At 29.0% G+C, this 27,428-nt stretch overlaps 2 protein-coding genes across 2 annotated transcripts; both read right to left on the bottom strand.

The window, feature by feature from the left end:
- Positions 1–5,577: 5,577 nt before the first annotated feature.
- On the bottom strand, positions 5,578–8,896 carry LOC118054900 (ricin B-like lectin R40G3). The gene is made up of 4 exons (XM_035066669.2): positions 8,244–8,896; positions 7,701–7,823; positions 6,069–6,303; positions 5,578–5,867 (listed from the first exon to the last, which is right to left on the bottom strand). Coding segments are annotated over exons 1-4 (927 nt in total). The 5' UTR covers positions 8,811–8,896; the 3' UTR covers positions 5,578–5,865.
- A 12,914-nt stretch (positions 8,897–21,810) lies between these two features.
- On the bottom strand, positions 21,811–23,948 carry LOC118054902 (NAC transcription factor 47). Its single transcript, XM_035066670.2, has 3 exons — positions 23,579–23,948; positions 23,079–23,404; positions 21,811–22,751 (listed from the first exon to the last, which is right to left on the bottom strand). Exons 1-3 carry the CDS (start codon positions 23,739–23,741, stop codon positions 22,146–22,148), a joined length of 1,095 nt encoding a protein of 364 aa, XP_034922561.1. The 5' UTR covers positions 23,742–23,948; the 3' UTR covers positions 21,811–22,145.
- Between the last annotated feature and the right edge of the window lie 3,480 nt (positions 23,949–27,428).

Here is a 27,428-nt window from a genome sequence, read left to right as displayed (position 1 = left end):
TTCAAGTTCTTTGATAAAATTTTAGAATTTAATTAGAGGTCAATTTAATTAAATATGAATTAGAATTGTTGAATAAAAAACAATTAAAAGAAGGGGAAAAAACAAGGCTTTTCTCATCTTCATGCGAAAACATCATTTCCATCCTAAAAGTCTTCATTTATGCATCTTTAGTCCTTTTAATTTTATACTTTTATGTTTAGTTCCTATTTTTTTTTAATGTTTTAGTCCCTTTTTTTTATATAGAGGAGTGAGAAAGTTGTTGAAAAATGGTGAAAGAGAGAGAAATTGGTTGGTTACCCATATTACAATAACAAAAAAAAAAAATTGATATTGGTTTTAATAGGTTCCTCTTGACAAGAGATATACTATTTAAATCTTTTTGAACTTTCATCTAATCGGAAAAACAAGATCACAATGGGGATACATTATTTTATTTGATTTCATTTTGGACTTTTTAATCAATTTAATGGTGCTTTAAGATTGAAAATGGGTTTAGTAATGTCACGGGGAGCGCACCGATGCGACGTCGTCTGGTGAGGGCAGAGGCTCTTGTCGTGCCTCCTGATGAGGTGTTGTGTGCTGGGAAGGGTTTTTGGATTTAATCATGAACTTATGATTAATATTTAAGAGTTTCCTTCTAGTATTATAATTACTAGGAACTTATGGTTTGCAAGAGTTTGGGTTAGGGACTGGTTGTGCAAGGAAAAGACGCATCACCCCCAGTGCACTCTACATAAAGTAAGCTCCATTATTGTTTGATTATTTTTTTATGAGTCGGGTTTTTATTTGTTGGTATTTTCTGAGGTTCAAGACAGATCTCTCTTCATGAGAGAGTCTCTACCTTATCGGGTTAAATCCTAACCATTCTAAAGTTTGAATTTTAGCATCGTATTTTTACACCTTATATCTTTAATACCTGAGGGTGTACTTTATCGTGTAATTTTACACCCCACAAATATTAAAGTCTACATCAGGATCCTAAAAAAAAGATTGTAAAAAGATTTTTGACATGTTGGACAAATCCTAATGAATAATCATAAACTAGTTACGATATCTATTTTTGAGAAAAAAAAAATAACACGAAAAAGATGCAATTTTTGTTTTTTTATGAAGCTTTGCTTGGAAAATTTTTAGAATTTGGCCATATACATGAAAACAAAATATTTTTTTATTTGTTTTAGGAAAGAGAAATTAATTTAAAAGTGTTTTGAGATTTTTTTTTGGAAATATTTCAATTTTTTTTGAAATATTTTGGAGCAAACCGGGTATTTTAATACTGGATTTGTATTTTACAGTGTAAATAAACAACCCGATATCATGCAAAATGGGTAGAAAAATATGCAAGAAAATCACAATTTTTTTTAAAGGGTTCTAGAATTTATTTTCATTTTTTTGGGGCCGGGCTAAACCCAACCCACAAGAGATGTTAATTATTTTACAGAACGTGAATAGTAGTTCACGTTCTGCATTCAACTACACAATTACGGATGATGGGAGAGAAAAATGGGAGGCGACCTAGCAAAGGGGATGGAGTTGCTGTTACTGGCCTAGAGTGAAGTGGGCGGAGGTGCTGGCGGCCAGAGTCGGCTGTGGGAGGAAAAAGGTTTATGTGGGGTTTAATGGGGTGCCTTAAAATTTCCTTCAAAATTTTTGCTTTCTCCACGTTGCCAGCTTTTATTTTATTTTTTGTGTTGTATTTTGAAAAAAAAAATGAATTTTGGGGAATAACCCAGTTTGGGTTATGAATTTTGCTTAGGATCAAACCTTATACGATCAATATTGAAAACCTTTTTGAATCCTTTTCCTAATTCAATATCTAACTTAATCATTTTATGGGCTCAAGATCAAATCCAATCTTTTTACATAGAAGAATGACCAAACCTTCCGCTTAATATTTTTTATGGCACAAGATTAGAAAACCCTTCCTCACCAATACTTGTAGATAGACAAGTATCAAACCACTTCAATAGCCTTTAGAAGGCTTTCTCGAGTGTTTTAAATGTTACTTACACTTTTCATAATATTACACTCTTGTGTTGGGTGTAATACAAATGTAGCACTTGAAAGAGTTTTGCCCAAAACACTTCAACCCTATTTTGGATTAATCAAGAGTATAAAAAAGGTTGTATGAAAGTAGGAATTTGATCAGAATCTTGTCTTAGATGTCCCTTTTCATTTTTCTAAAGAGATGGGGTTTTATAGGCAAAAAGCTTAAACTAAATGTTGGATACAACTTCTAACAATTATCTACCCTTTGTAGAATCGGTTGAAGCATTATTAAAAAGGTTTGACCATTTTGAAAAAATTATAAAATTTTCAAGAAATGTTTGGATCAATTCACAAAATGGTTAGACCATTTTGAATAATTTCTGGAGTTTCTAGAAAACAGTTGGGTCATTTTTCAAAATGATAAGATTGTTTTGCCTACTGGAACTTTTCTTCAGTTTTATCTATTTTTGGTTTTGTCTTGGTTTTCTTGTGTTCTTCTGGGTTTGTTTAGGTTTTGTTGGTGTCGAAGCTAATTCCTAAAAAACAAAAATATATTTGGTAAATCCTCTTTATTATATCTTATGTTTTTGAAGTTGAGAGTTATTATTGCGTTAAGATTCTTGTTTGAAGTTGAAAACTGTTATTGCATCATTTCATGTATTAATGCCTTGCTTCTTTGATAATTTTCTTAAATCGGGTAACCTAGATTAACACGTTAAAAACCCATAAACCAAGTCATAGACTCCCTTAAGGCTAATAACTTGTGTTTTTAAGACTATTGTTTATTTACGAATATGATGATAAAAATAAAAGATCACAAAATCGAGCACTAATCCAATATCGAGACTTTTTCTTGAGATCACGATAACCTCATAAAAAAGGAAGTGACAAATTATGAAATTTAATTTCCAATTAGCCCAATGTCAAAGGATTAAATTGAAAAAAATAATTTTTTTTTAAAAAAAGTTAAACCCGCCAAACTCATAAACATGTTTATGGACTTTCTAAAATTTAATAACACAGTTTTTTTTAAAAAAAATTATTTTATTTAATTACATGATAAAAAAAAATATACAATCACAAAATAAAGTTCAATTAAAAAATATACCCTACCAAACTAATGAATCGGGGAAACCCAAGTTACTACGTCAAACTTGCAAATTGAGTCACTGACTCCACAAAGTTTAATAACTTAGTTTTTTTAAAAATTATTTTTATTTGACTGAATTTAAAAAAAATAAAAAACCACACCATAATGCTGGGATATTTTTCCGATTTCAACCCAATGCTACAATATTTTTCTAATACATTTATAACCATATAAAATTAAAATTAAATATCAGCTCTAAATTATAATAAACATATAACATAAAGACTAAAATAAATAAATAAAATAATAATAACCAAAAAAAACCCTTATTGTTGTAATTCACAATATTTTTGAATGTGGAGGAATAGAGTTTTCCCATGAACTTAGTAAAAGTATGATTTCTTTTAATTTCATTAATGAAAGAATGAAACATTATGATTGGTAGAAAAGAAATAGCTAAAAAAAATTTAAATCAGTAGATGGGAAAATTTTAAAATTTATCCTTGTTTTTGTGTCAATTAATCATTTATCTACTTTTAATTTAATCAATTAATTTGTATGTTCTTTGAATTTTGTACTATTAACCTTTGTTCTTCGAATTTATTATATGCATGCTATAAGAAATTTATTAATTTGTGTGTTCTTTTAATTTATTCAAGTAACTCAATAGTTAATTTCTATCAAGTTTCAACATAAAATATGCATGCTAATAAGAGATGACTTTCATATTTATATAAGATTTATATCACCAATTAATTGTCTTACAAAATATATTAATGATAATATTTTTTACAAAAATTCGAGGAAATAAAAGGTGATATCATAAATGAAAAGTACTTAATGATATCACTTCTTAGTGCATAATTAATATTGATATAGAAATAAATAATTATTTATTTATTGAGTTAATTGGAGAGAATGTATAGAAATAAATAATTAACGAATACAAAAAGGTAAATTCAAGAGTTTTATACTCAAGCCCTTGTACTTATTTATATTTATAATTTTTACATTATGATCTGAAAACTTTTCGTGTTCCATTAGCATAGCTAAATTTACCCCTCCCCCAATTCTTTAGAGTTGCGAGACGTATTTAAATTCAATAAAAGTCTTTAAAATTCAAAATACAAAAAAAAATTAGAGGGAGGGTCAAACTTTCTTATAATTTGCATGTAATTTATAAATGAAAGTAAATGTAAAATTAAGTGTAATTTGATAAAATAATTATATTATTATAAAATCATTCTAAATTATCATTCTAAATTAAATTTTTATTATATATATATATATATATATTAATTGAAACAAACGTTTAGATAGTTATTTAAACCAATTTTTTTTTTTTTTTTTATCTTTGCACTTACAATCTCTATAATATTATTGATTTAAAGAAAAAGGATTTTTATGATGCCAAGCTTTTATATATAGTTTACCTTATAATATATAATCATAAACATAATATAAATATTGTGCATATAATATATAGATATATAATCTTGTGGGGGTAAGATATTTTCTATATGAAAACTGTGAAATAATTTGCATGTGTAAAACCCAAAATAAAATTTTTCAGGAAAAAAAAAAACAGATAAACGTGTTTTAAGGTCAGATAGATGCAAAAAGTTCTATGAAAATAGTTTTATAAAAGAATTTTTACAAGAGAGTTTTGGTAATTATCCCAAAATATTTCCGCGAAAGCACGATTTGTATTGTCAACTTATGGAAGCGTAATGTCATTACATGTAGCTTGTTCATGCATGCGAAATTTCCTGCATTAGACGTAAATTTAAGCTACGCTCATCTCATAAGCCCATTGATATGTTGTACTAAGTGGTTAGATACAAAGTATATGTGGTTTACGACTTTTTCTTTCTTTCTATTCAAGTGCTAGTATTGATTTTGTTTCTATGTTATAGTTACCTGTTTGTGATGGATCATTATAAATGTTATTTGTGATTAAAGTATATATTTAAAAAATTTAATAATAAAGTAACAACTTAACATTCATAGACTTGACAGAATATTATGCTCAAATGATGTGTATTTGACCTTATCTTTAAGCCCAATATTTTTAAATTTAATTATACATATACATCAAGTGAGATGTCAATCTCAATGTTCTTGAGAGATGTCAAATTCAATATTCTTGAGAACAACTAGGTGTTTAGTCTAAATACATGCAAGTCTGGCAAAATATTAAATCCAATATCATGAATTCTACCATGCATTGAACCCTAGTGCATTTAAATCTAACAATATATCAACCCAAGTTTATGTATACTTTATGCCCAAGTACATGCATCCTTGTATTCAGGCATGCATTGTTCCTAAATACATGTTGGTATAGCAATATATATAGGACTCATCATCTTTAGATTAAGCTATAAATTGAATCTAAATACATGGAGTCTACTTATTACCTTTAGGTTTAGAACCTTACAGTCTTTATATGTTGCCTTGAGCTGAAAGTACAACATGTGGAGGAAACTTCAGGAGCATACAACACCAAAAAACCTGTTTAGTAATATATCCAGTAGGTTTATCCGTGCAAATTCTGTGATATATGTTTTGATTGATTACACAACATGGCATTATTAACGATGATAAATAATAACATGCATAGAGACAGAGTTAAATGAGTGTTTGCCACAAAGTTTTCACACCAAAAAACACGCAAAGCACAAAACATTCTCAAAACGAACAAAAACCAATTCTCCCGAGAATTTATTCAAGGTTCAGCAAATACAATATAGCTTCCAGAAATGGCAACGCCATCACACATAATTTCCTGCATAACGATCAACAGCAAGAACATCAGTAAATGCATGAAGGCGTATAAACTTAATTAATCTGGGACTTCTTTTTCATCAAATGAAATCATCTTGGATTTGTGTTTTTATATATGATGTTTGCATGATGAAAAACAACGAGATAGTAAATCTTAAATAAGAATTGTAAATCCTTGTGTTTTGCTTGTTTAGAAACTTACAGTACTGAGCTGGAATGATCTTCCATAGTTGGTTATCACCTTTGTTCCATTTCCAGAGCACAATAGTGGTCCCATCATGAACCCCACCAGATTTCTTATCACCATGAAAAGCATCAACATTCAGGTGGGTATTGTTAACCATCCTTACAGCTCTAAAACCATCACCCATGTCCTTGCTTTGGGTCCATAGGATAGACTCATCAAGAACATCTGGATTGTATGGAATCAGCTGCACCTGCAGAAATATAATTTCGGAACACGTTTGACATTGTTGAAGGCATAACATTTTTTGCTCAAGAGGGAAAAAGAAAAGGATTAGGCTTTCATGAGGACTTCCTCTTAGCTATCAAAGCGCTCAATTGTTTATTTGTCAACTTATGCCCACCAAAAGCAGGGACACAACATATTTCACTACAGGATATATCCTACACCACGTGCACTGTAAACAAATATTTTGAAGGAAAATTATAACTTATTTCAGTAACAACCTTACAAGAGTCTCTAAGTAGAGAAGTTTTATTTGTCAAGCATAAGAAAGAAAATCAAGTTCAAGCTGATTTAAAATGTTTCTATGGTAGTAAGCTCAATTTTCTCTATGGTACCATGGTACACCTGCATGCATGCCCACAAGTTGAAAGCTGGTATAGAACAATCAAGTGATAGGCAATAAGAGTTGTATATTAGAAGCCTTAAAATGATATTTGGGTAGATTAAGAAGGAGAGGAGCAACAAAGCCATTGACACTAGTTAGCAAACAATTCTAAATTTGTGGCCTGGTCATTACTGTGTTTACACCTACACCCCCCTCAATAGATTCCAAGCTGTGAAATGTGGGAAGCATGCTGGTTCTTTCTCAATAAAAAGAAAAAAACACAAGGAATTAAACACTAAATACTTCATAATTTGTGACACCAGTTCTTGTCTAGGATGAGTAGCTTGGAGAAAATGAAAAGGGAGATTTGAAGGTTTGGTGCATCAAAACCCAAAACATGCATGCTAAACATGTCTTGAATAATCTGCAGGACAATAAATGAAGAAATTCTACTCTGTTGTTCAATCCAATCTTACCACATTATGTTTCTGTGATAAATGTCACCAAAACAGGATTTGGGCCTTAAAATGGATATACAATGTTGGATCATTTATGGTCGTGAACAACAGTGGCAAGCAATGTATCTGAGATCACAACTGAAATTTACTGGTGTACAATATCCAGTCACAGTCTTATCAGCAATGCCCATACTTCCAAAGGAAAAGAAAAACATCAACCTCTTGGTTTCCTATAGAATATAGAGTTTTGGACAATGTATTAAATCATTAAAAGTAACTCTTGTTCACATTTCAGTCCCAAATTACCTTGATCAGGTTTAAAAGCTGCTTATACAACGTTGAGTCAAGCTCATAAGAGCACCTTCTATGTTTCCAAAACGTATGGGCTACTTTGACTCAGTATCGAAGAAAACGAGAATACACAAATGCATATATAAAATGAATTGAAACAAAGTCTGTCAAAAGATGATGCTTTACAAGGTCATGTTTTCCGCAACTAAAGGTCAAGGCCATGAGACATGAAAATAAAAGACATAGAAGAACAAACTTTCAACAAGTTCATGATCTCAGAGAATTTCTTACAGGGTTTGCCTCTCCAATGGAATGCTTTATGGCCTGACCAGTGGCCTTGTTTACCAAAGCAAAGGCAGGACATCCCTCCGAATCCTTCACTCTTGTGCTGAACTTCTCATCTTTAAACCAGTTCTACAACAACAACAACAACCAGCACAAATCAAGCACAACTACAAATATGTAAAACTCCAAAACCCTGAAATGGAATAATGAAAAACTAAAGCAAGCAGGTCTAAACAACTAAAATGATCAGTCTGCACAAGGATCATATGATTGTAAACATTAACCAAATAACCAAAGACAAGGACAAAAAAATGTGATCTTTTCATGCTTATGGAATTTGAATTACAAAACAATGATCAGATTAAATACTCATGAGAATTGTAACCAAACCAACCAAAAAACAAAGCACATAAAAAGACAAACCCAGATTATAGTAATGTGAATTTAAAAAACAAAACTTTATGAAATAGAAGCAAAAATGTGCAAAGGAAGGTAATTGTTATGGACAAATTGAGTTTGCGAGAAAGGAAAGTTTTGATTTTTACATACTTGGAATTCATCAGAAGGATTTGACCGAGCAAGAATCACTCTTCCGTCCCTAATAGTGAGGTGAAAATCAGGTTCAGCTTTGCTGTAAACCTTGAAGCTAGGTTTATTATAAAGGTCAAGCCCAGAAGCAGAGCCAGATTGATGAGTTTGCTGGTGAATGAAAGATGGCATATGCGGCTTAAAAGACTGATGGGTTTCAGTTTTTTCATGAGAAACATGATTCACTTGTGTTGGTGGTGGTGGTGGTGGATAATTATGAGATGTGCGAATGACTTGAGTTTCTTGAAATGGAGGTGGTGGTGAAGGTGCATAGGTAGCTTCTTGAAAATATGGTCTTGGTGGTTGTGGAGGTTCTTGATAGTAGTGTGAGGAGGGAGGTGGTGGTTGGTGGAAAGATGGTGGTTGTGGAGGTTCTTGATAGTAGTGTGAGGAGGGAGGTGGTGGTTGGTGGAAAGATGGTGGTGGTGGAGTAGTGTCTGGTGGCCGGTAATGATCTCTTCTCTCTTCTTCATCATCGTTACTTCGGTGGTGATGAGGGCGAGAGTGGTGGCCGGGAGGGAATTCCATGGGTGTTTCTGGGATCTTGATTAATCTTGGGGAGGAATGATGAGGAGAATTGTGTTTGATTAAATAATATGATCGGTGATCCAGTTTGCGCGTGGCAGTACCACGTTTTTGCAATTTAAAAGTATATTTTAAAAAAAAAGTTTTTTTAATTATTTTTATAAATTGATATTAATTTAAAAATAAAAAAATATATATTTTAATATATTTTAAATAAAAATATTTTAAAAAATAATCATTACTATATTTTTTAAACACCTAAAAAAAAGATGCGGTTTTCCTTGCCTAAAATCTGAATTTTTTATTTAAAATTAATTTTATTTTATATTTTAAAATTGATTTGATATTAATATAAAAAAATTTTAAAAATATATTATTTTAATATATTTTTAATTAAACAAATAATTTAAAAATTAAACATTACTATTAATACTAGGGGTGTTCACGGTCCGGTTCGGTTTGGTTTTAATCCAAAAATTCAACCGAACCGAAAAACAATATTTCTTATTAATATAACCCAAACCGAACCGAGAACCGGTTCAAACCGAACCGGTTTTGTTCGGTTCGGGTCGGTTTTTTAGCATAAAAACTAGAAAAACCGGACTCATCTTCATCACTGAGCTAAATCAAAGGAAAAATCTGACATCAAATATCAATCTAATAATCACAGCAACCATTAGAAATTCAAGAAAAGCAACTAGAAAAAGCAAAGCCAGCTGTGAATGCAAAGCCAGCAGCAGCAGTTTGTCCTTTCAAAGCTGTGGAATGTTTGCAGCTTAATTCGGGATCTGGGGATTTTGGTATTTTACTCACTGGCCTTTTTAGGGCACGGACAGCCTTTGCATTTACTAACACGCAGGACATGTAATTGGATTTGCAGCAGCCAGTGCGTGCTGTTCTTTTGATAGGGTTGCTAGGCTTTCATCTTAATGTGTACAGTGCTTTATGAACCTTGAGCATAGAGCTGAGAGACTAGGGTCCATTGAAGGATAAGAGAACAATGCGCAAGCTCTGTCAGCTGATCCGTGCTCTCTTTCTTCTAGGTTGGTTTCTTGTGATCGGGGGGAAATGGAAGGGAAGGCTTGAGGGGGGGTGACGGCTGGAAAGGAGAAAAGTGATTTAGAGTTCTAGGAAGGGAAAGGAGAAGGGAAAGGGGAAGGCTGGAGGGGAAGAGGGGGGGATGGCGGCTAGAAAGGAAGAAAGTGATTTATGGTTTTGGGAAGGGGAAGGGGAAGGGAAAAGGGGGAAGGCTGGAGGGGGAGGGGGGGTTGACGGCTGTTAAGAGTGTAAGTGATTTAGGGTTAGGAATTATTCTTTTTATACTCTTTTTTTAAACCGGTTCGGTTTGGTCCGGTTCAATCGGTTTAAGCTTTTTTAAACCGGAACCGAACCGGACCGGGTGATTTTTTTATTTTTTAATCGGTTTATTCGGTTTTTTCTATCGGTTCGGTTTTTTCGGTTAATTTTTTCTCGGTTTTTTCGGTTTAATCGGTTAGTCGGTTTTTTTGAACACCCCTAATTAATACGTTATCAGATATTATTACAGATATTCTTACACACAGGAGTGGATTATGTGCCATCACCAATTAGTGCTTGTCTAAGTTGCCTTCTTGTGGGGACAACATTGAAAGATTTTTTTTTTTTTTTGGATCACCGACCACTACTTTTCTAAAATTATTATTAATTATTAAAAAAATAAGGAAAAAAGAATTTTTAATATAATGCTCATTTCAAAACTATTTACTATAATAGTGTTTTTAATCTTTACTTTCTTTATTTATTTATTTTCTAATTTATTTATTTTTATTTTTTAATATTAGATATTAGATATTATTATTATTTTAATTTATTTTTTATGAGATTATCTCAAACTTATGACCACGATTACAAATTAATAAGTTAACCTGATTTACTTGAGTTTTTTAAAAATATATATTTTTTTCCTCAAATCATCTTTCAATATTGGATCGTGACATGTTTTCGGTATGCTTTTTATAAAGTTATCTCCATCTCGTTATTCGAGTCACGAGTTTTGTACATTAACTTTAGTTGACTCAAGTCATTTATTTGTGTTATTTTCTAATTATTTTTTTTTTAATTTTATCTTTTAACACTAGGTTAATTGAGAATTGAACTACATAGTTTATTTTTTAATTTTTTTTTCTATTGGGTTATCCTAGTCTCATGAATCGAGTCGTAGGTTTGATAGATTAACTCAGGTTAATTTTTTTTTAATTTTTTTTTTCCAATTCCATTCTTTAATATTGAATTTATTGGAAATTAAGTTTTGTATTTTATTTTGATTTGCTTTATATGGGATTATCATGACCTCATGACTTAGTATGCAAATTGGTAAGTTAACTTAAATTGATATGAATCGTTGCAATATGTTTTCGTCTTAATGTTTATTAAAAAAAATCTCATCTTAAATATTTATTTTGACTTAAACTACATTTTCATCTATCACCAAGATTGTTTTTGAACTCGTTAAGGCAATCGAGTCACATCAGATCAATTCCTACATAGTTTAACCTCTTCTTTATACAAAAAAAAAAAAAAAGAAAAAAAAAAAGCAATGCCTTGATATTGTTTCTTACATTAAAAAAATAAATTTGATCTAACCATCAACACAGAGTGAGGCAATGATCTAGTAAAAAAAGTATGGGTTATCGATAAAACACTATGCATATCAAGATTTATTACATTGTGAATTGTTACGAAGTAATAACGTTTTTGCCTTTTACAATACAAGTCAAGGAAGCACAACTCGAGAGGCAAAATGGTCTTTTTATAAGGTTTAATTGGCATTACCAAGTTAAATGGGGGAAATATATTTCTTAATTTTTTTTTTTGCATAATGGAATTACTAATTTACTCTTAAAATAAAATAAAAAACTAGGGGTCAAAGGTTTTTTTTTTTAACTTTTCATCTTTTCATGCATAATATAATTACTTAACTACCCTTGAAATTTTATTCTCTTGAACATGTGTCCAAGTGTGTTTTAGTCATTTTAATATGACTTTTTTTTTATAATTATCAAATAGATTTAGGTACAATTGAATCTTAACATATATAACATATATGTTAAAGGAAAAGGTGGTTGGTGCATATAACGCACGAGCTAACAAGTGAGAAAAGATTGTATTTTTTAAGCAATGCTTGGAGGAGCCTTCAACGGTTAAACACCACCTTCTACAATGATGTTAGAAATGGTGCATCGAGATCTTACCAGTTGCTGGGGGGTGTTGATGACAATCCAACAATGTTACTCCAATGGACTTTTTTCTTCTCCTCTCACTTTTCTCTCTCTTCTTCCTAGTAAAATATAAAAGTTTCTTTTCATTTGTTTTTTGTATATAATTCGGTCCTTATTCTTTTGAAAGTTACTTATTATTTTTTTTTATCTTTTGTAAATTAATTGTATTCTTTAATATCATCCCTCATCATTTGATTTCATTTAATTTTTTTTTTATCAAATTTGATCTTCATTCTTTTTATTTTTATTTTTTTATCCTATTCCTGATTGGATTTTATTCTTAATTTCATCCCTATTTTTCTTTTATATTTTTTCCTAATTGAATTTTGTTTTCAATTTCATCTATCAACTCTTGATTTTGATTTATTTTTATGTCAAATTCATTCCCCTTTCTTTTTATTACTATTTATATTTTTTTTACCCTTTCTTTATTGCTTTTTTTTTCCTTCAATTTCATCCCTCATTATTTTATGATTAAATAATTCACTTCATTATTTTTTGGGTTTTCCTTCTATAGGTTAGTCTCGAGCTTCTAACCAGGGTTATGTGTTTAGAATATTAACATGGGTTGACTTCGGTCATTTTTCTTAGGTTTTTTATTAAATCTGATTTTTTTTTTCAATCTCATCTTTTAACGTTTGATTTATTAGGAATTGATTGTCGTGTTTTTTTTTCACTTTCATTTCTACTGGGCTATTCCAATCATATACCCATAGGCTTAATTTGAAGAAGTCTTGTAAAGTCAACCCAAATTGACCAAGATTGTATAAATTGGAAGTATAGGGACTAGATTAAAAAAAGAGAGAAAAAAAGAGAGAGAGAGACATTAAACGAAACCGTGCGTAACACCAATTATAGTTGAAAAGGAAATGTTATAGAGCCAAAACAATTTTATTTAGAAGGTGGGAGGCAATCCCTTCTTCTCCCTTATGATACACATATGTTTTTTTTTTTTTTATCTGTTTTCTTCTTTTTTCGAGTACTTTTAGGGCAACTTGGGGGACCATTTTCTCTCTCACACACGACCATTAATGACCAAGAGACACCATTTTTTTCCTTGCATTTGTACATCATTTTCAACCAAAGACCACTTCATTGCCTCTATGTGGTGGTAAAAAATGTATGCCAAAGAAGCCTTTGTACAATCATTCTTTGGAATAGTGCTTTATTTATTTATTTTATCCTTTTTTAATTTTTTTTCTCAATCAATGCTCATTTTGTTTTTCAATATTATCCTTTAGCATTGCATTGTCCACTCTCATGTATAAATCATAAGTTTGACAGGTTAACTTGCATTGTCCACTCTCATGCACAATATCAGTTGAGAATTAAGCTTTATATATATATATATATATATATTATATTATATATATTATATATATTGCTTTCTATAAGGTTATCTCAATCTCATAATCAAGGTTGTGAAGTTGACAAGTTAACCCAGGTTAAATCAGATCATTTTTCTTATTTTATTTTTATAACGTTATCTTGATCTCATGACATACATCATAAGTTTGGTGGATTAACTCGGTTTGTTCTTTTATGTTCTTTTTTTAACTAATTTATTTTTTTTAATCTATCCCTTAACATTGAATTGATTGAAAATTAAGCTTTGTAATTTTTTTCAATTTGATTTCTATAGGGTTATGTTAGTCTTATGACTTAGATCGCTTGTTTGGAAGGTTAATTTGGATTATTTTCTTAGGTCTTTTTTTAATTGATTTTTTTTTTAATTTGCAATTGCATGTATTGTATTTAGAAAACGATAAATGAAAGGGAAGTTAAGGAAAGTGAGGAGAATGAAGGAAAATTAAATAATTAACCTTGTTAATTTGACCAAAAGATTTTAATAAAAAAAACTTTTAAAAATTGAATTTTCTGACTCGTAAGACTATCTCACCTCTATTATCTCTTGAAAACTCTTCTTACAAATTATCCATGTAATCTTATAAAAATTACCTCACTTTCTTTTCTCAAACAAAAAAAAGAAAATTTTATTTATTTCCTTACATGTGTGCCAAACATATGAAGTTATTGTTACCAATAACAATTGGAATAGTTTGGGTTTAATTTTGTTTAACTAATTATTTGAGATAAATATAAATTGTTGCAATATATGTAATCCTATCACTAAAAAAATTCTTGCATGTAGAATAAACATTAATTTTTTAAAAGAAAGCAATTGACATGCATGTAAAGGGAGAAATATATTAAATATAATGTTTAGTATTGAAACACCTAGAATTTAATCAGATAAAAACTTTGTTGTTATCAAGAATTAATTATTTATCTTAAGGAATTATTGCTTGTCACTTAGTACAAATAGATTGAATGAATGCAATCATCTTCTCAGGATTTCAATAATTAGTTGCATTATTTATCAAGGTCCACGTACTAGAAAAAAACAAACTCAAAAGTTCTCTATGAAAAATGCTGAACCTAAGCTTTACAATGATTAAAAATAAATATAGTAGAAATGCTGGAAAAAAGGTAGAAAAGGTACTACTTGGTATGCAAAACATCTTCCATTTAACCTCTTATCCTGCAACACACGCGCCAGCAATTAGAAAGAGCCCTCTAACTATTAAACATCGTGTTCTACGGCTACGTTTTAAGGGACACATCGAGAGCTTTCCAGTGGTGCCACTCATGGTGGTGGAAGATGGACTTCTTCTTCCTTTTTTTTCATTTCCCACTTTTCTCTATTCTTCTCTTTGTTAAAGTACACAAGCTTCCTTTTATTTCTCTTTTTATATAATGTGATCCTCATCCTTTTGATTTTCAGGTATTTTGTTTTAATCATTGGTAGATTTTGTTTTCTAGTTTCATTCCTATCATTTGATTTTATTTGGTTCTCACTCTTTTGATTTCTCATCTATTTTGGTTTTCATCTTTTGTATTTTTTTTTAATATCATCCCTATCATATTTGATTTCATTCATTTTTTATTTCAAATTTGATCTTCATTCTTTTGATTTCCAATCTACTTAGATTTTTTAATCTTTTATAGTTTTTTTTTTCCAATTTCATCATTCATCATTTAATTTCATTTTGTTTTTTTTTTTCAAATTTGGTTCTAGTTCTTTTCAATGTTATTTATTTTATTTTTATCATTTTCCTAATTCAATTTTGTTTTCGATTTCATCTCTTAATATTAGAGATTGCAATTTAATCCGAACCTAATAGATGCAGCCCTGCCTCAAATGGGTTGATATTTTTGGGATAGTTAACTTACTCGATAAGTAATAAATATGGTGTAAATATTATCAAAACATATCCGAAAACAACTTGAACCTAACCCAAAATGTATATTTATATTTTTTATATAATATATTTTATATATTGACATAAAACACACATATATGTAGAATACTTATTAATTTATAGTATAACAAATCGATACGCACACACTTCAATTTTATATCTATGTAATGTATTTTTTATTTAATAATAAACAATTGCTGGATAATTGATAACTATATGGATAAATAATTTCATCCCTAGACAATTAACCCCGGACTCAATGGATACCAACCCAAACATTTCTCTTTTTTATTTTTTTTATTTTTTTTTATTTTTATAGTTACCTTACTCAATAGATAATGGATAATGTATAGATATTATCAAAGCCGACCCAAAACCCGCCCAAACTTAACATGAAATGTATATTTATATTATATAAATATATTTTTTTGAACATTTTTATTTTAATGTGATATGATATATACATATTTTAATATTGAGATAAAATTATAATTTCATAATTTATTACACATACTCTCTCTCTCTCTCTCTCTCTCTCTTCAAATACACACACCCACACACACAAAATCCGATTAACAGTTTATTGATATCTAAATCTCTTACCCAATAGGTAACATGTAGGGTATGAATATCAAAAATTTTGACACGCAAATAATCATTAACATCCATAATCAATGTTTGATTTTAATTTAGTTTTCTGTCAATTTTTTTTTTTTTTTTTATTTCTCTTTCTTATGTTTAACTTTTTTTTTATTGTCTTTTTTTTTTTTCCAAATATCATCCCTTGGTGTTTTGTTATTGAGAATATTACTTTGTTATTTTTTGTGGTTTACCTTTAATGAGTTTAGTTCCACGCTCATGACTAAGGTTATGAGTTTTGAATATTAACAATGATTTACCTCATTCTATTTTTAGGTTCTTTATTGATTCTTTTGCTATCTCATGCTTCAATATTTGTTTTATTAGAAATTGATCTTCACTTTTTTTTTTGCTTGCCGTTCTATGAGATTATCTCAATCATATACCCATGGTCGCATAATTAACAGTTTAACTCAATTTGATCACTATGAAATTTTTTTCATTGCTTTTTCTTAATTTTTTTTTCCAGTGTTGCCTTTTAATATTGAATTGTTTGATAATTGAGCTTTCAATTTTCTTTCGATGGAGTTATCTTAATGTCATAGCTAGATTGCACATTTTGCATGCTATTCTGGATGGATTCAGGTCTATTTTTTTAACCTTTTTCTTTACATTTATTTTGTTTTATTGATATTATCAAAATTATAAGAGTTTATTAACTCGGTCAAGTCAATGAACGAAGTTATTTTTTTTTTAGAACACTTGTATGACTTTGAATTTCCTTTATGATGGAATAAAATTTATGTCGACGCGCGATATAACACTAAACACCTATCTACTTTAGACTATATGATATTTTTATTTCTTCAAACAAGGCAACTACATGTACTGTGTTTGGAAGAAGATGAAGGAAAGGGAAATTAAGGAAAGCGACGAAAATTAAGGAAAATTAAATAAGTAACCTTATCAACTTGATCAAAAGTTTTTAATAAAAAAAACTTTTAACTTTTCTCACCCCAAATATCTCTTGAAAACTCTTCCTATGAAATATCCATATAATCTTATAAAAATTATTTATTTCCCTGCAAACGCACCCAAGCATGTGAAGTCGCAATTTCCCTTCCCTTTCCCACTCCACAACAAAAAAAAGAAAAAGAAAGAAGAAACTAACGATGCAAAAATCTATTGCTAAAACGTTTTTTGCCTCTCTTCCTAGTTTTCCACCTGTACCTAGAACCTAAAAATAGAGTCTATTTACTAACATATTATTTTTATTTTCAGTTTTATTTTCCTTTTTTATAGTTTGTCTTTTCCAATAAAAATTATAAAATGTGTTCATTTATTGAGTGAATTTCCTTGAATTTTTTCAATGATAAGAAATATACCAAGATTACAATTATTTTTCATAAAAAGGCCAGAACTATAATTTAATATTTTGTATTCTGATAATTTAATTGTGAAATATTATTTTTTTTATTCAAATTAAAATTTTTATAAAAAAATTTATATTTTTAACTCAAAACAATCTTTATTGCACTAAATAAATATAAAAATGTAAAAAAATAATTATAATATTTTATATGGTTAAAAAGTGTTTGTATATAAAAGGGAAAAAAATGTATTGTTATTGTATTTTTTTTTATTTGAAAAAAATTTGTAAAGAAAAATAATTGAGAACCTCTAAATATGCTTTCTAAACTCAATAAAAAATTGAAAAAACAAGAAAACATACCTTCCATTTTTCTAGATGGGGAAATATTGTGTTAATTTGAACATGAAATTCTAGTTTTCCTTCTTCTAAAGTTATTTATTTTTAAATGGAGTATTTTTTTTTTCCGAACAACCTTCTAGTTTTGCAATATTATTAGTAAACTATTAATTTTATTTTATATGACAAACAAATGCTTATTATTTTACTTAACTGTCGATGTTAATAATTTATTCAAATATTTTAAAATTGACAAAACTAAAATAAAAACAAAGATTAGAGGGTTTAAACCCGGCTAAAAGAAGCTATTAAAACATTTAATTGATTAAAAATATTAGGGTGAGCAAAAATATCGAAAAACTGATTAAACTGAGAAAACTGAAAAAAAAAACCAAAAAAACCGAACTGCGAAAACAAACCGATTAGAATTTTTTAAAAACTGATTGGTTCAGTTTATGTTTTATAAGTCTAAAACTAAAAAAACCAAACCGAACCCAAACGAAAAAAACCGGAATTAACCAAGCCAAACCGGAAAAACTGAGCCAAAACCGAGTCAAGCCGGAAAAAAACCGAGTCAAACAAAAAAACCAAGCCAAAACCGGAAAAATAAAGCCAAACTAGTTTCAACAGGTTTTTTTTTTTCTAAAAACCCAAACTGAACCGAAACCGGTCGGTTTAAACCGATTTCAGTTAGGTTTTGGTTGTTTTTTTTTTTTTAAGAAAAATTCGTTGTGATTGCTTTATTTTTATAAAAATCGAACCGAACTAAAAATAATCACCCCTAAAAAATACTAACTGAAGTATTTATATTATAATCTCTACTATTATTAATCTCTATTTAAATCGATTTAAGTTCTGGCACTAGCTAGGTGTTGAAAATGAGTATCAATAAATAAATAAATAAATATTTAAATTGAATAATAGACATGTGAACACATATAAAAACTGCTAATAAGGGAGTAAAACAGGAAAGCATGAAAATGTCGGCAAGGAGAAGGAAAAGGGTATTGAAGCAAAAACAAAAGAGCCAGCCTCAAGAATTCTTAAGAACCACGCAAAAAAGACATGGCTCCTGCTGCTCCCTAGCTAGATGTTCCTTGTTTACCAAAAGCATCAACCAATACACAGCTTTTGCCTCTAAGGTGATGCTTGGAGTTGCTTTTATACTTATCACAACTTTGAAAGTTATTTAGTTTTTATTATTTAAGTCTACTTTTCATACCAATTATAGTAAAATTTTAGATTTAAAAAAAATTATATTTTATAATTTTTCTTAAACCTGTTTTTTCAAATCATAACCGCAATAATTACCCAAAGTCAAACACAAATAGTTGAAGTTGTTTTTTATGCTAACCATAATTTTGAAAATTGTTTGGTTTTCATTGGTTCAATTATGGTAAAAACTTAGGTGAGATAAAAAATACAAAAGTTATTTTTTTCAAATCACAATTACAAAAACTAACATACAACTAAACACACACTAAATATATATTTGATATTGTGGTATTTTTGGTAGCTAAAATTAAAAAAAAATAATTTTTTTTATGATTTTTTAAAAAATATATTTGATTAAAACTGTTACGAGTTGAATTTTTATATGAAAAATAAATAAAAAATAGGTCTTAATAAATTAAAAAAGCATGTTTTTTAGTTTATACAAAACTAATATTTAAAATACAATTATATTTGAAGTTCTAGTGCAAAAAGTAAAAACTATTTGAATAACTAAACAATAAACAAAAGTTAGCACCGTCTTTTAAGTATTTTAAGTATTCACATGCATAATTCTTCTGGATAATAATTTCAAAACCCAATGTTAAAATTAAAATAAAAAAATATATTCATTAAAAACTCAATATTAAAATTATTTATATATTTTTTTTAAAAAGATGCTAGGTGCACGGACCATAGTAGCCTAGTGTATTAAAACTTTTAAAAAAATTATTATTATCAAATTTTTTTTATTAAATGAAAACTCATCAATATTAAATCTAATCTTTTTTTGTTGTCAGTATTATGACAACTACCTATTTTATATCTTTTTCATAATTTTTTTGACAATCTTCTTTGTTTTTTTTTTTTTTAACTTAGTGACTTGAAAAATAAATAAAATAAAATTTTAAATTAAAATAAAATTATTATAAATAAAATTATTAAAAAATAAATTGCACAGTGGCTGCCGACCTTATATTTTCTAGTTTTTTGTTAGTTATCACTCTTTTATATTTCAATTTTAACCACATTTATTTTCTTTTATGTGTTATCAAAATTAATGCATATCTTGTAAACATAATAATATACTTCCTCTCTCATCTCTTGCATTATAAAAAGAAAATAATCACTCCTGTCAACTATTTTGGAATTGAATTTTCGTCAACTTAATTTTTTATAGATAAAATCATTAAAAGTTAGGATCAAGGTATGAAAAAAAAAAACTCAAGTAAAATTAACATATCAAAATAGAACTAAGATAAAAATACAATTCTCAATTAATATATGTTGCAACACTTTAGGTATAGAAAGCTATACTTTCATGTAGGGGTGATCATTTTTTCGGTTTGGTTTTTTTATAAAAAAAAATAACCAAATTGAATTAAAAAAAATTAAACAAAACTGGTTCAAACCGACCGGTTTCGATTAGGTTTTTTAAGACAAAAACCAATTCAAACTAGTTTGGCTTGGTTTTTTCCTGTTTAACTTAGTTTTTTCATGGTTTACTTGGTTTTTTCCCAATGTTTTTTTTGTTTGAGGTTTGGTTTGTTTTTTTCCAGTTTCAAGCTTATAAAACCAAAACCGAACCGAATCGGTTAGTTTTTTTAAAATTTTAATCAATTTTTTTTTACAATTCGATTTTTTCAGTTATTGTTTTTCAAGTTTTCTCTGTTTAATCGATTTTTTTGTTTTTTTACTCACCTCTACTTCTATGCGATTAGGACATACATTTATCTTTTCTTTATTGATAAATTTTAAATAAGTTGATTTTTAATTAAAAGAAAAGTTAAGCTGTCACCAACCAATTTATCTTAAACAATTCATTCAGCATAAATTAGTTTTATGTGATAAAGCCAAGCATTGTAATTATTTTTAAAGTACAATAAATATTAAACTTAATTACTGTAAAATTATGCAATATATAAATATATTTTTAAAGTGCAATAAATATAATTATTGCCCAGTCGATGAATGTAGCTCTGCATCACTATCAAATTTGTTGAGGTACTTTACACATTAAAACTTTATAATAGTTCAATGCATCTGGGTAGGCTTTATTTTTTTCCTAGCTGTTGTATTCAAAGCATCATCGATCGATGTGTTAAACATGTTTCATGTTGTCTACTGGCTTGCCTTGCCTAAATTGCTGTAAAATATAAAAAAATAAAATTGGGAGGATATTCTTGTGATCTTCCTTACTTAGAACACGAGCATTTTGGAATCTACCACACGCCATTGATATTAATTAAGATAAAAAATATATGAAACGATCATCACAAGAAAGATAAACCCCAAGAAGATAAAGACATAGGAGCAAATATACATATAATAAGATTATTTTATGTTATTATCATGACTACGATCGTTAGCATCTTCTTTTTTTAAGGCAAAGTCCACTGTAAGGAGATAGATTAAAAGATGCCTAAAATATCATTTTTGGTGAACATGGACAAAAGCTAGACGGCAATTAAAAGATTCTCTCTTTGTACCCTCCTAATTTTAGCATATGTTTAGAAGAAGTACTGTAGAGTTTTTTTTTTTTTTATTATTAACGTGAGTGTCTGGGCCAGTTTGCATGCACTTCGACTAATTCCACGAATCCTGAAGTTAACGATTAAGCTTTCATTGATCATCATATTAGCAATCACATGGTTTAAATTTAAAACTACAAGGAAAACAAACCCCTTGATTTAAGCTTTTATCATTGAGCCACCTACTAGATAATTATAGATTAAATTTCATGAACTCATGACCTTTGTTTACGTTATTTTATATTGTGATAATTTTTATGAATCCAGATTTGTTTAGAAAATAGGTTTAAACAAAATTAATAATAGTTTTTAAAATTTAGTACGTATCATGATTTGACCAATTCACTAGTTATATAGAAAAGGAAAATAAAAAAAAGAGGTGAAGTCACGAACAGGAATTTCCACAAGGAAGATTGGCTTTATTCAAAGAAAATGATAAAAAGTAGCATAATATTTCAAGCCAGAAACCAATCCATTTAATTTGGCAACAATGCAATAATTTTACATTTTTTCTCTACAAAAATCATGTATGATTCCAAATAATAACCCGCCCCCCTGTGTCCTTTCCTTTGTCAAACTCCTCTTGACTGTCAAATGAGCATCTTCTTTTCGATAACATTTCAAGTAGTTTGTCAATTTGTGTAGCACAAAAAAGACCCTCCCCAGATACATCCCTTTTATACACATAACCTAGTTGGTAATCCGTAGTTTTTTTTGTTTTTTTTTTGTTTTTCAGATAAATGTCTCTTATTTAACTTAATCCCCTTTGCTTTTAAGAACATTTCATTTTAACCTTGAAATTGAAGATGTGGGCTCAGGAGTAATTGCTGGTTCAAGAATGGCTGGCTTAGGAAGTTGTATTGACCCATATCAGTTTGAGTACTAATGTTGTTGGTGTTAGTGAAACTGCAAGAGTTCATGAACTTCTTTGATGGATGCACCATGTCCTCATCAATGTGTGAAAGCTGGCGCTTGAGTTTGTTGTCCACGTTGTTGGGCGCTGAGGCGCTCAACTGAGGTAACTTTTGAAGAAAGTAGCCGCCGCCGCCTGCAGTATTGCTGTTACTGAAGAAAGGAGGCTGGTCCAGTTGGGAAGCAGTGCTATTCAGTGAAGGATTTGACTCAAACCCGGTTGGGTTGAACTGGGTATCTGCTAGTAAATTGCTCAATAGGGAATAGTCCATGGCATCTAACAAGTTGGAGAAGGAGCAAGATTTCTGGGACATGAGCGCGCTCTTGTTGCTTATGGGACCTTTCAAGCTTGGTAAAGGGTTTTCTGAGACAAAATGTTCCTCTTCTTCTTCCTGCTCATGTTCACTGGACATTTCTGCTCTTGCACATGAAGTTAAAGCATGGGCTTTCTTGTAAATCCGGCAAAGAACCCAGTCATCCAACTGGAAAACCAAAAGCAAGCTATTAGGACCAATTAATTCAAGACAAACTCCATTTTTCTATCCAAAGTCAATGAAATTAAATGACATAATTAATAAATTATGATCTAATTCATACATCAGATCCAAGTGGGTGCATATTATATTTATGCTCACTTCATTTACAGTGATCAGTTGAAGACAAAAAAAACTTAACCTTGTCTTCCTCACCAACCAATTTTTTGAAGCTTAGGAGCACAAAAGCTATGGCTCTGAGAAATATCTTAAGATCACTTGGCTGCAGACGCTAATAAGAGTAAAAGTTGACATATAATTGTTAACGATGCCTACCCTCATGGATGAATCTCTTGGCTTCATGGGTTTGTTGTAGCTGTAGCTAGGGGTTTCTGCTAGGCGATACTCATGCATAATCCAATCAGTCTTGACTCCCTTCGGAGGCTTTCCCTTGTAGAAGACAAGAGCCTTTTTGACACCAACGTTCTCTTGTCCTTGTATGACACCTCCAGGGGTGATCGTCGACGCCATTATGACCTTGTCTGTCCCCGTCGCCTTCCAATATCCAGAGGCAGCAGCTCTGTTAGGCCTAGCTCCATTAGGGTACTTACGATCTCTGGGACTGAAGAAGTACCACTCCTTCTCTCCCAAGGCAGCTTTGGCTGACATGAAACAACACCACAAACAAGCCATGGTTAGTATCCTTCAATGGCATGGTAAAGCAGAGCAAACAAGAGCTCAAGCCACTTGTTTTACAGACGAATATTATACCTCAGTTGGATTTTGACATGGTATATAATATCTAGAGAGGGTATAGTATAGTATAGAGTAGAAACCTGGTAAGTCCCATGGATCAAACTTGTAGATATCGACATCTGCTATGATAGACACAGGAAAGGGTGTGGATGCTACCTTCTTCCTAAGGTAATGGAGGATGAGCTCCTCGTCTGTGGGGTGGAACCTAAACCCCGGTGGCAAGCTTGATTGGTGGTTCTTCATGCTAATGATCTAAGATTCAAACAATGGGCCGGCCAAAATCATAAACAAGATGAGCTAACTAAGGATCGATGTGTCTAAAGGGGAGGGAAGAGGGAGGGCTAGCTAGAGGTCTAACTCTCAAAGCTTGGCTCCGATGAGCAAACAAACTAGGAGAGAGAGGGAAGGAGATTGAAATTTTTGAGAGGGGAGGAAGGCGTGCCCATTTATGGCTGTGGGATTTTGTCCTCATGTGGAAAATTGGATTAGAACAAAGAGCTTGAAGAAGAATTTTTCCAAAAAAAAAAAAAGAAAATTCAGTTGCAAAGGTTAGATAGATGGGGATCGGTAAGCCAGCTGTGGGGATTGGTTTCTTTCCCTTTGTCTTTAGCATCCCACAAATGGAAAGATGGCGGCTGGTTCAAAGGATGAGCTTAATCCCATGAATCATTTTTTTAACCTTTATGATAAGACCTGACACGTGTCCTCTAAACCCTTAAACCCTTGTTCTGGTCTTAATCATCCATTGGCGTAAACCTATGCTTCTCTTGACTTTGATCCATAATCTTGATGGATAGACACGCGTGTCCTGTTTTGAGCTTGGCCTGGTGCCAAGAGGAGCGTAAAACCCACACAAAATGTACAGAAATAAATGATGAGGACATTGAGATCATATAGTCTTAGGGTAGGTTTCCTGTCTTATTATTTTCATGTTTTAAAAGTATTATTTTTTAAAATTAATATATATTTTTATTTAAAATTAATATATATTTTTATTTAAAATTAATATTTTAAAATTATTTTTACATTATAATATCACAAATTATATTTAAAAAATAAAAAAATATATTATTTTAATATATTTTTAAATAAAAAATATGTTAAAATTAAAAAACTCCAAAATCTTTATAACATGAAATTAGTCTTTATACTAGGTGAAGCCTTGTAACCCGTGATTCTAAAAGATTTTGAAATCTCATAGTACCTAGACAAAAACACTTAAATCAACCCCTTGGAACTATTGATAATGTAATTGATATTGTTTTTATTTTTAAAAATATTAAATTAATTTTTTTAATACTTTTTAATAATTTTAAAGCTTGAATTAACAGTGTAGTTTCTGTTGATTTTCAAATAACTTTTCATGATAGAATACATGACAATGATGCTTTTATTTTTTTAAAATTATTTTTTACATCAGAATATCAAAATAATTTGAAAACACTAAAAACATATTAATTTGAAGTAAAATAAAAAATAAAAAAAAATTAAATTTTTTTTAAAATGCTTTTAAAATATAGAGATAAACCGGTTTTGCTATTAAAAAAATATTTATATGATATATTTTTATATAAAAAATATTTTTAAAAAACAGTATGGAGAATTACTAAACCCCCGGAGGACAAAGACACAAACGACAAAATACAAAGGAAAAGGGATAAAATCATAAAAGCATATATTTGGAGATGACAAAAGGGCATTGAGATCAAAGAGGTTTTACACTGAGGAATAGGATAAGTTTTCCAGTGATGGGATTGGACGGTGATGAAGGATTGTGTGGATAAGAGCATAGTAATTAATTATTTAGTAAAAAGTTCTTCAATGACCTAATTATGTGGCCCAACAAAATTATCATTATCCAAAAAATTATTTGATTAATTCAATGTTGCTTAAGCACAATTAGATATTGTGTTTTAAACCGAGTTGGTTAAATTTGAATTTGTTTTTATTTTAAATTATATTTTTATGTTTGTATACTGTTTTGATTTGTTGATATAAAAAAATAATTTTTAAAAATTAAAAAAAATATTATTTTAATATATTTAAAAAAAGCACGTTATAAAACTTTAAATCAGTCTTAAATATGAAATCAAGTTGGTTATAATTTTCTTTAGTGAACAGTGAATTTGATTAGACTAATGGTTGATCAAATTACATTTCGGTATTATGTTTTAAATGGGTTTGATCAAATTTTATTTATTTTTGTTTAAAATTGATTTTTTACATATGTATATAGATCGTTTTGATGTACTGATATTAAAAATTATTTTTAAAAAATAAAAAATATTATTTTAACAAATTTTCAAATAAAATATACTTTAAAAAATAACTATTATTACAATTTAAAACACCCTTGTATATGAAAGCAACTTGGTGATACTTTTCTTTAGTGATTAGTGAATCTGATTAGACTTAAGTCCTATAAGGATCACATGTTGCAGGACGAGCAACTCCATTTTTATTTTCCAGTTCAGGATAGTTTTCTAAAATAATAATAATAATAAAAATAGCTATAATACAAAAATCATCTGAGCAAAAAGCCAAGAAAAGGGGTCCACGCTGCGTAAAGTTTAAGAAAGAAAACAGTTTTGATTGTTGACCTAGAAGAGGAGCACACGCTGACACTTTTTTATCCACATATAATTAACATTAAATTAAATAATAAAATGACATATTTAAAAAATATAGTTGAAATTGTATTTTAAAGTATTTTTTATTTTAAAATATATTAATATATATATATATTATTTTTTATTTTTTAAAATTATTTTTGATATTAACATATCAAAATAATTTAAAAACATCAAAAATATTAATTTAAGTAAAGAAAAATAATTTTTTTTTAATATTTTTAAAAATACTTTTAAAACACAAAAATAAACAGGACCTATAAAATTACTGTTCAATTAAGATGTAAATAATTATCATTTTATCCTTCTCAATAAAAATCATTATAATGGAAAATCAAATTTTTAGTTTTTTATCTGATTTTATCCTTATTTTTTTATTGTTATTTTTCTTTTTAATGAAAAAATTTTAAAATTGATATTTTTTTAATTAAAAAAACATACATATATTATGCTCATTTTATTGTTACAATCTTGAAAGCAAAAGAACAAGAAATTTATGATTGTTTGACGTGCTTAAATAAGACTTTCAAGACTATAGTATAAAATATTATGCTCCTTTTATTATTTCAATCTTGGAAGCAAAGAAATAATAATAACTAATAAATTCTTTGGCTTGATCAAAGAAGATTTGAAATTCAAGGCCACATAGATTAATTAAAAATTATTTCCCTTGAAGTAGTTGCTCCGTAAGTTTACCATGAATTTCAAAATTTTCTCTACAATATATTATCTATACATTATAATAATCTACGTGAGGTAGTTAAAAATAAAGGTCATGCACAAAGCATAATTACTTTACTAGTTTATATAGTAAAGTTGATGGAAACAGCACAAGAAAGATATAATTTTATTAAAAAGAGTCTCAATCATAAGATTTTCAATTTAAATTTTTATTATTTAATATATTTTTTAATTAACACTTAATATTAAAACTCTTATAAACTATATATATACAAGAAAAAATATTTAAAAAAAAAAACAATTTTTTTAATAAATAAAAATTTAACTAAGCAATGCATGACAAATTAATCTTCAATGGTAACTTACAACCTAATTTGAAGTTATTAAAGTACAAGACTAGTTATGAAAATTGAACCCAAAAAAACAAGATTTCTAAAATCTTCAATTAAAATCTAAGTTTGAGGTAATGATTAAATTAAAATACATGCTCGTTATCATGAAAAATTATAGTGTTTGACCAAAATCTTATAAACAATTAAAAATTTTCATAGAAATTGCAACAATTTTTTTTTTTGAGCAACTAATTTTCTTAGTTTAACTTAGTCTATGATATGTTCTT

Source organism: Populus alba, chromosome 19 (assembly GCF_005239225.2).
Source record: "Populus alba chromosome 19, ASM523922v2, whole genome shotgun sequence".
NCBI lineage: Eukaryota > Viridiplantae > Streptophyta > Magnoliopsida > Malpighiales > Salicaceae > Populus > Populus alba.
Note: the sequence above shows the minus strand (reverse complement) of the source record. Positions and strands in the feature narration are given on the sequence as shown.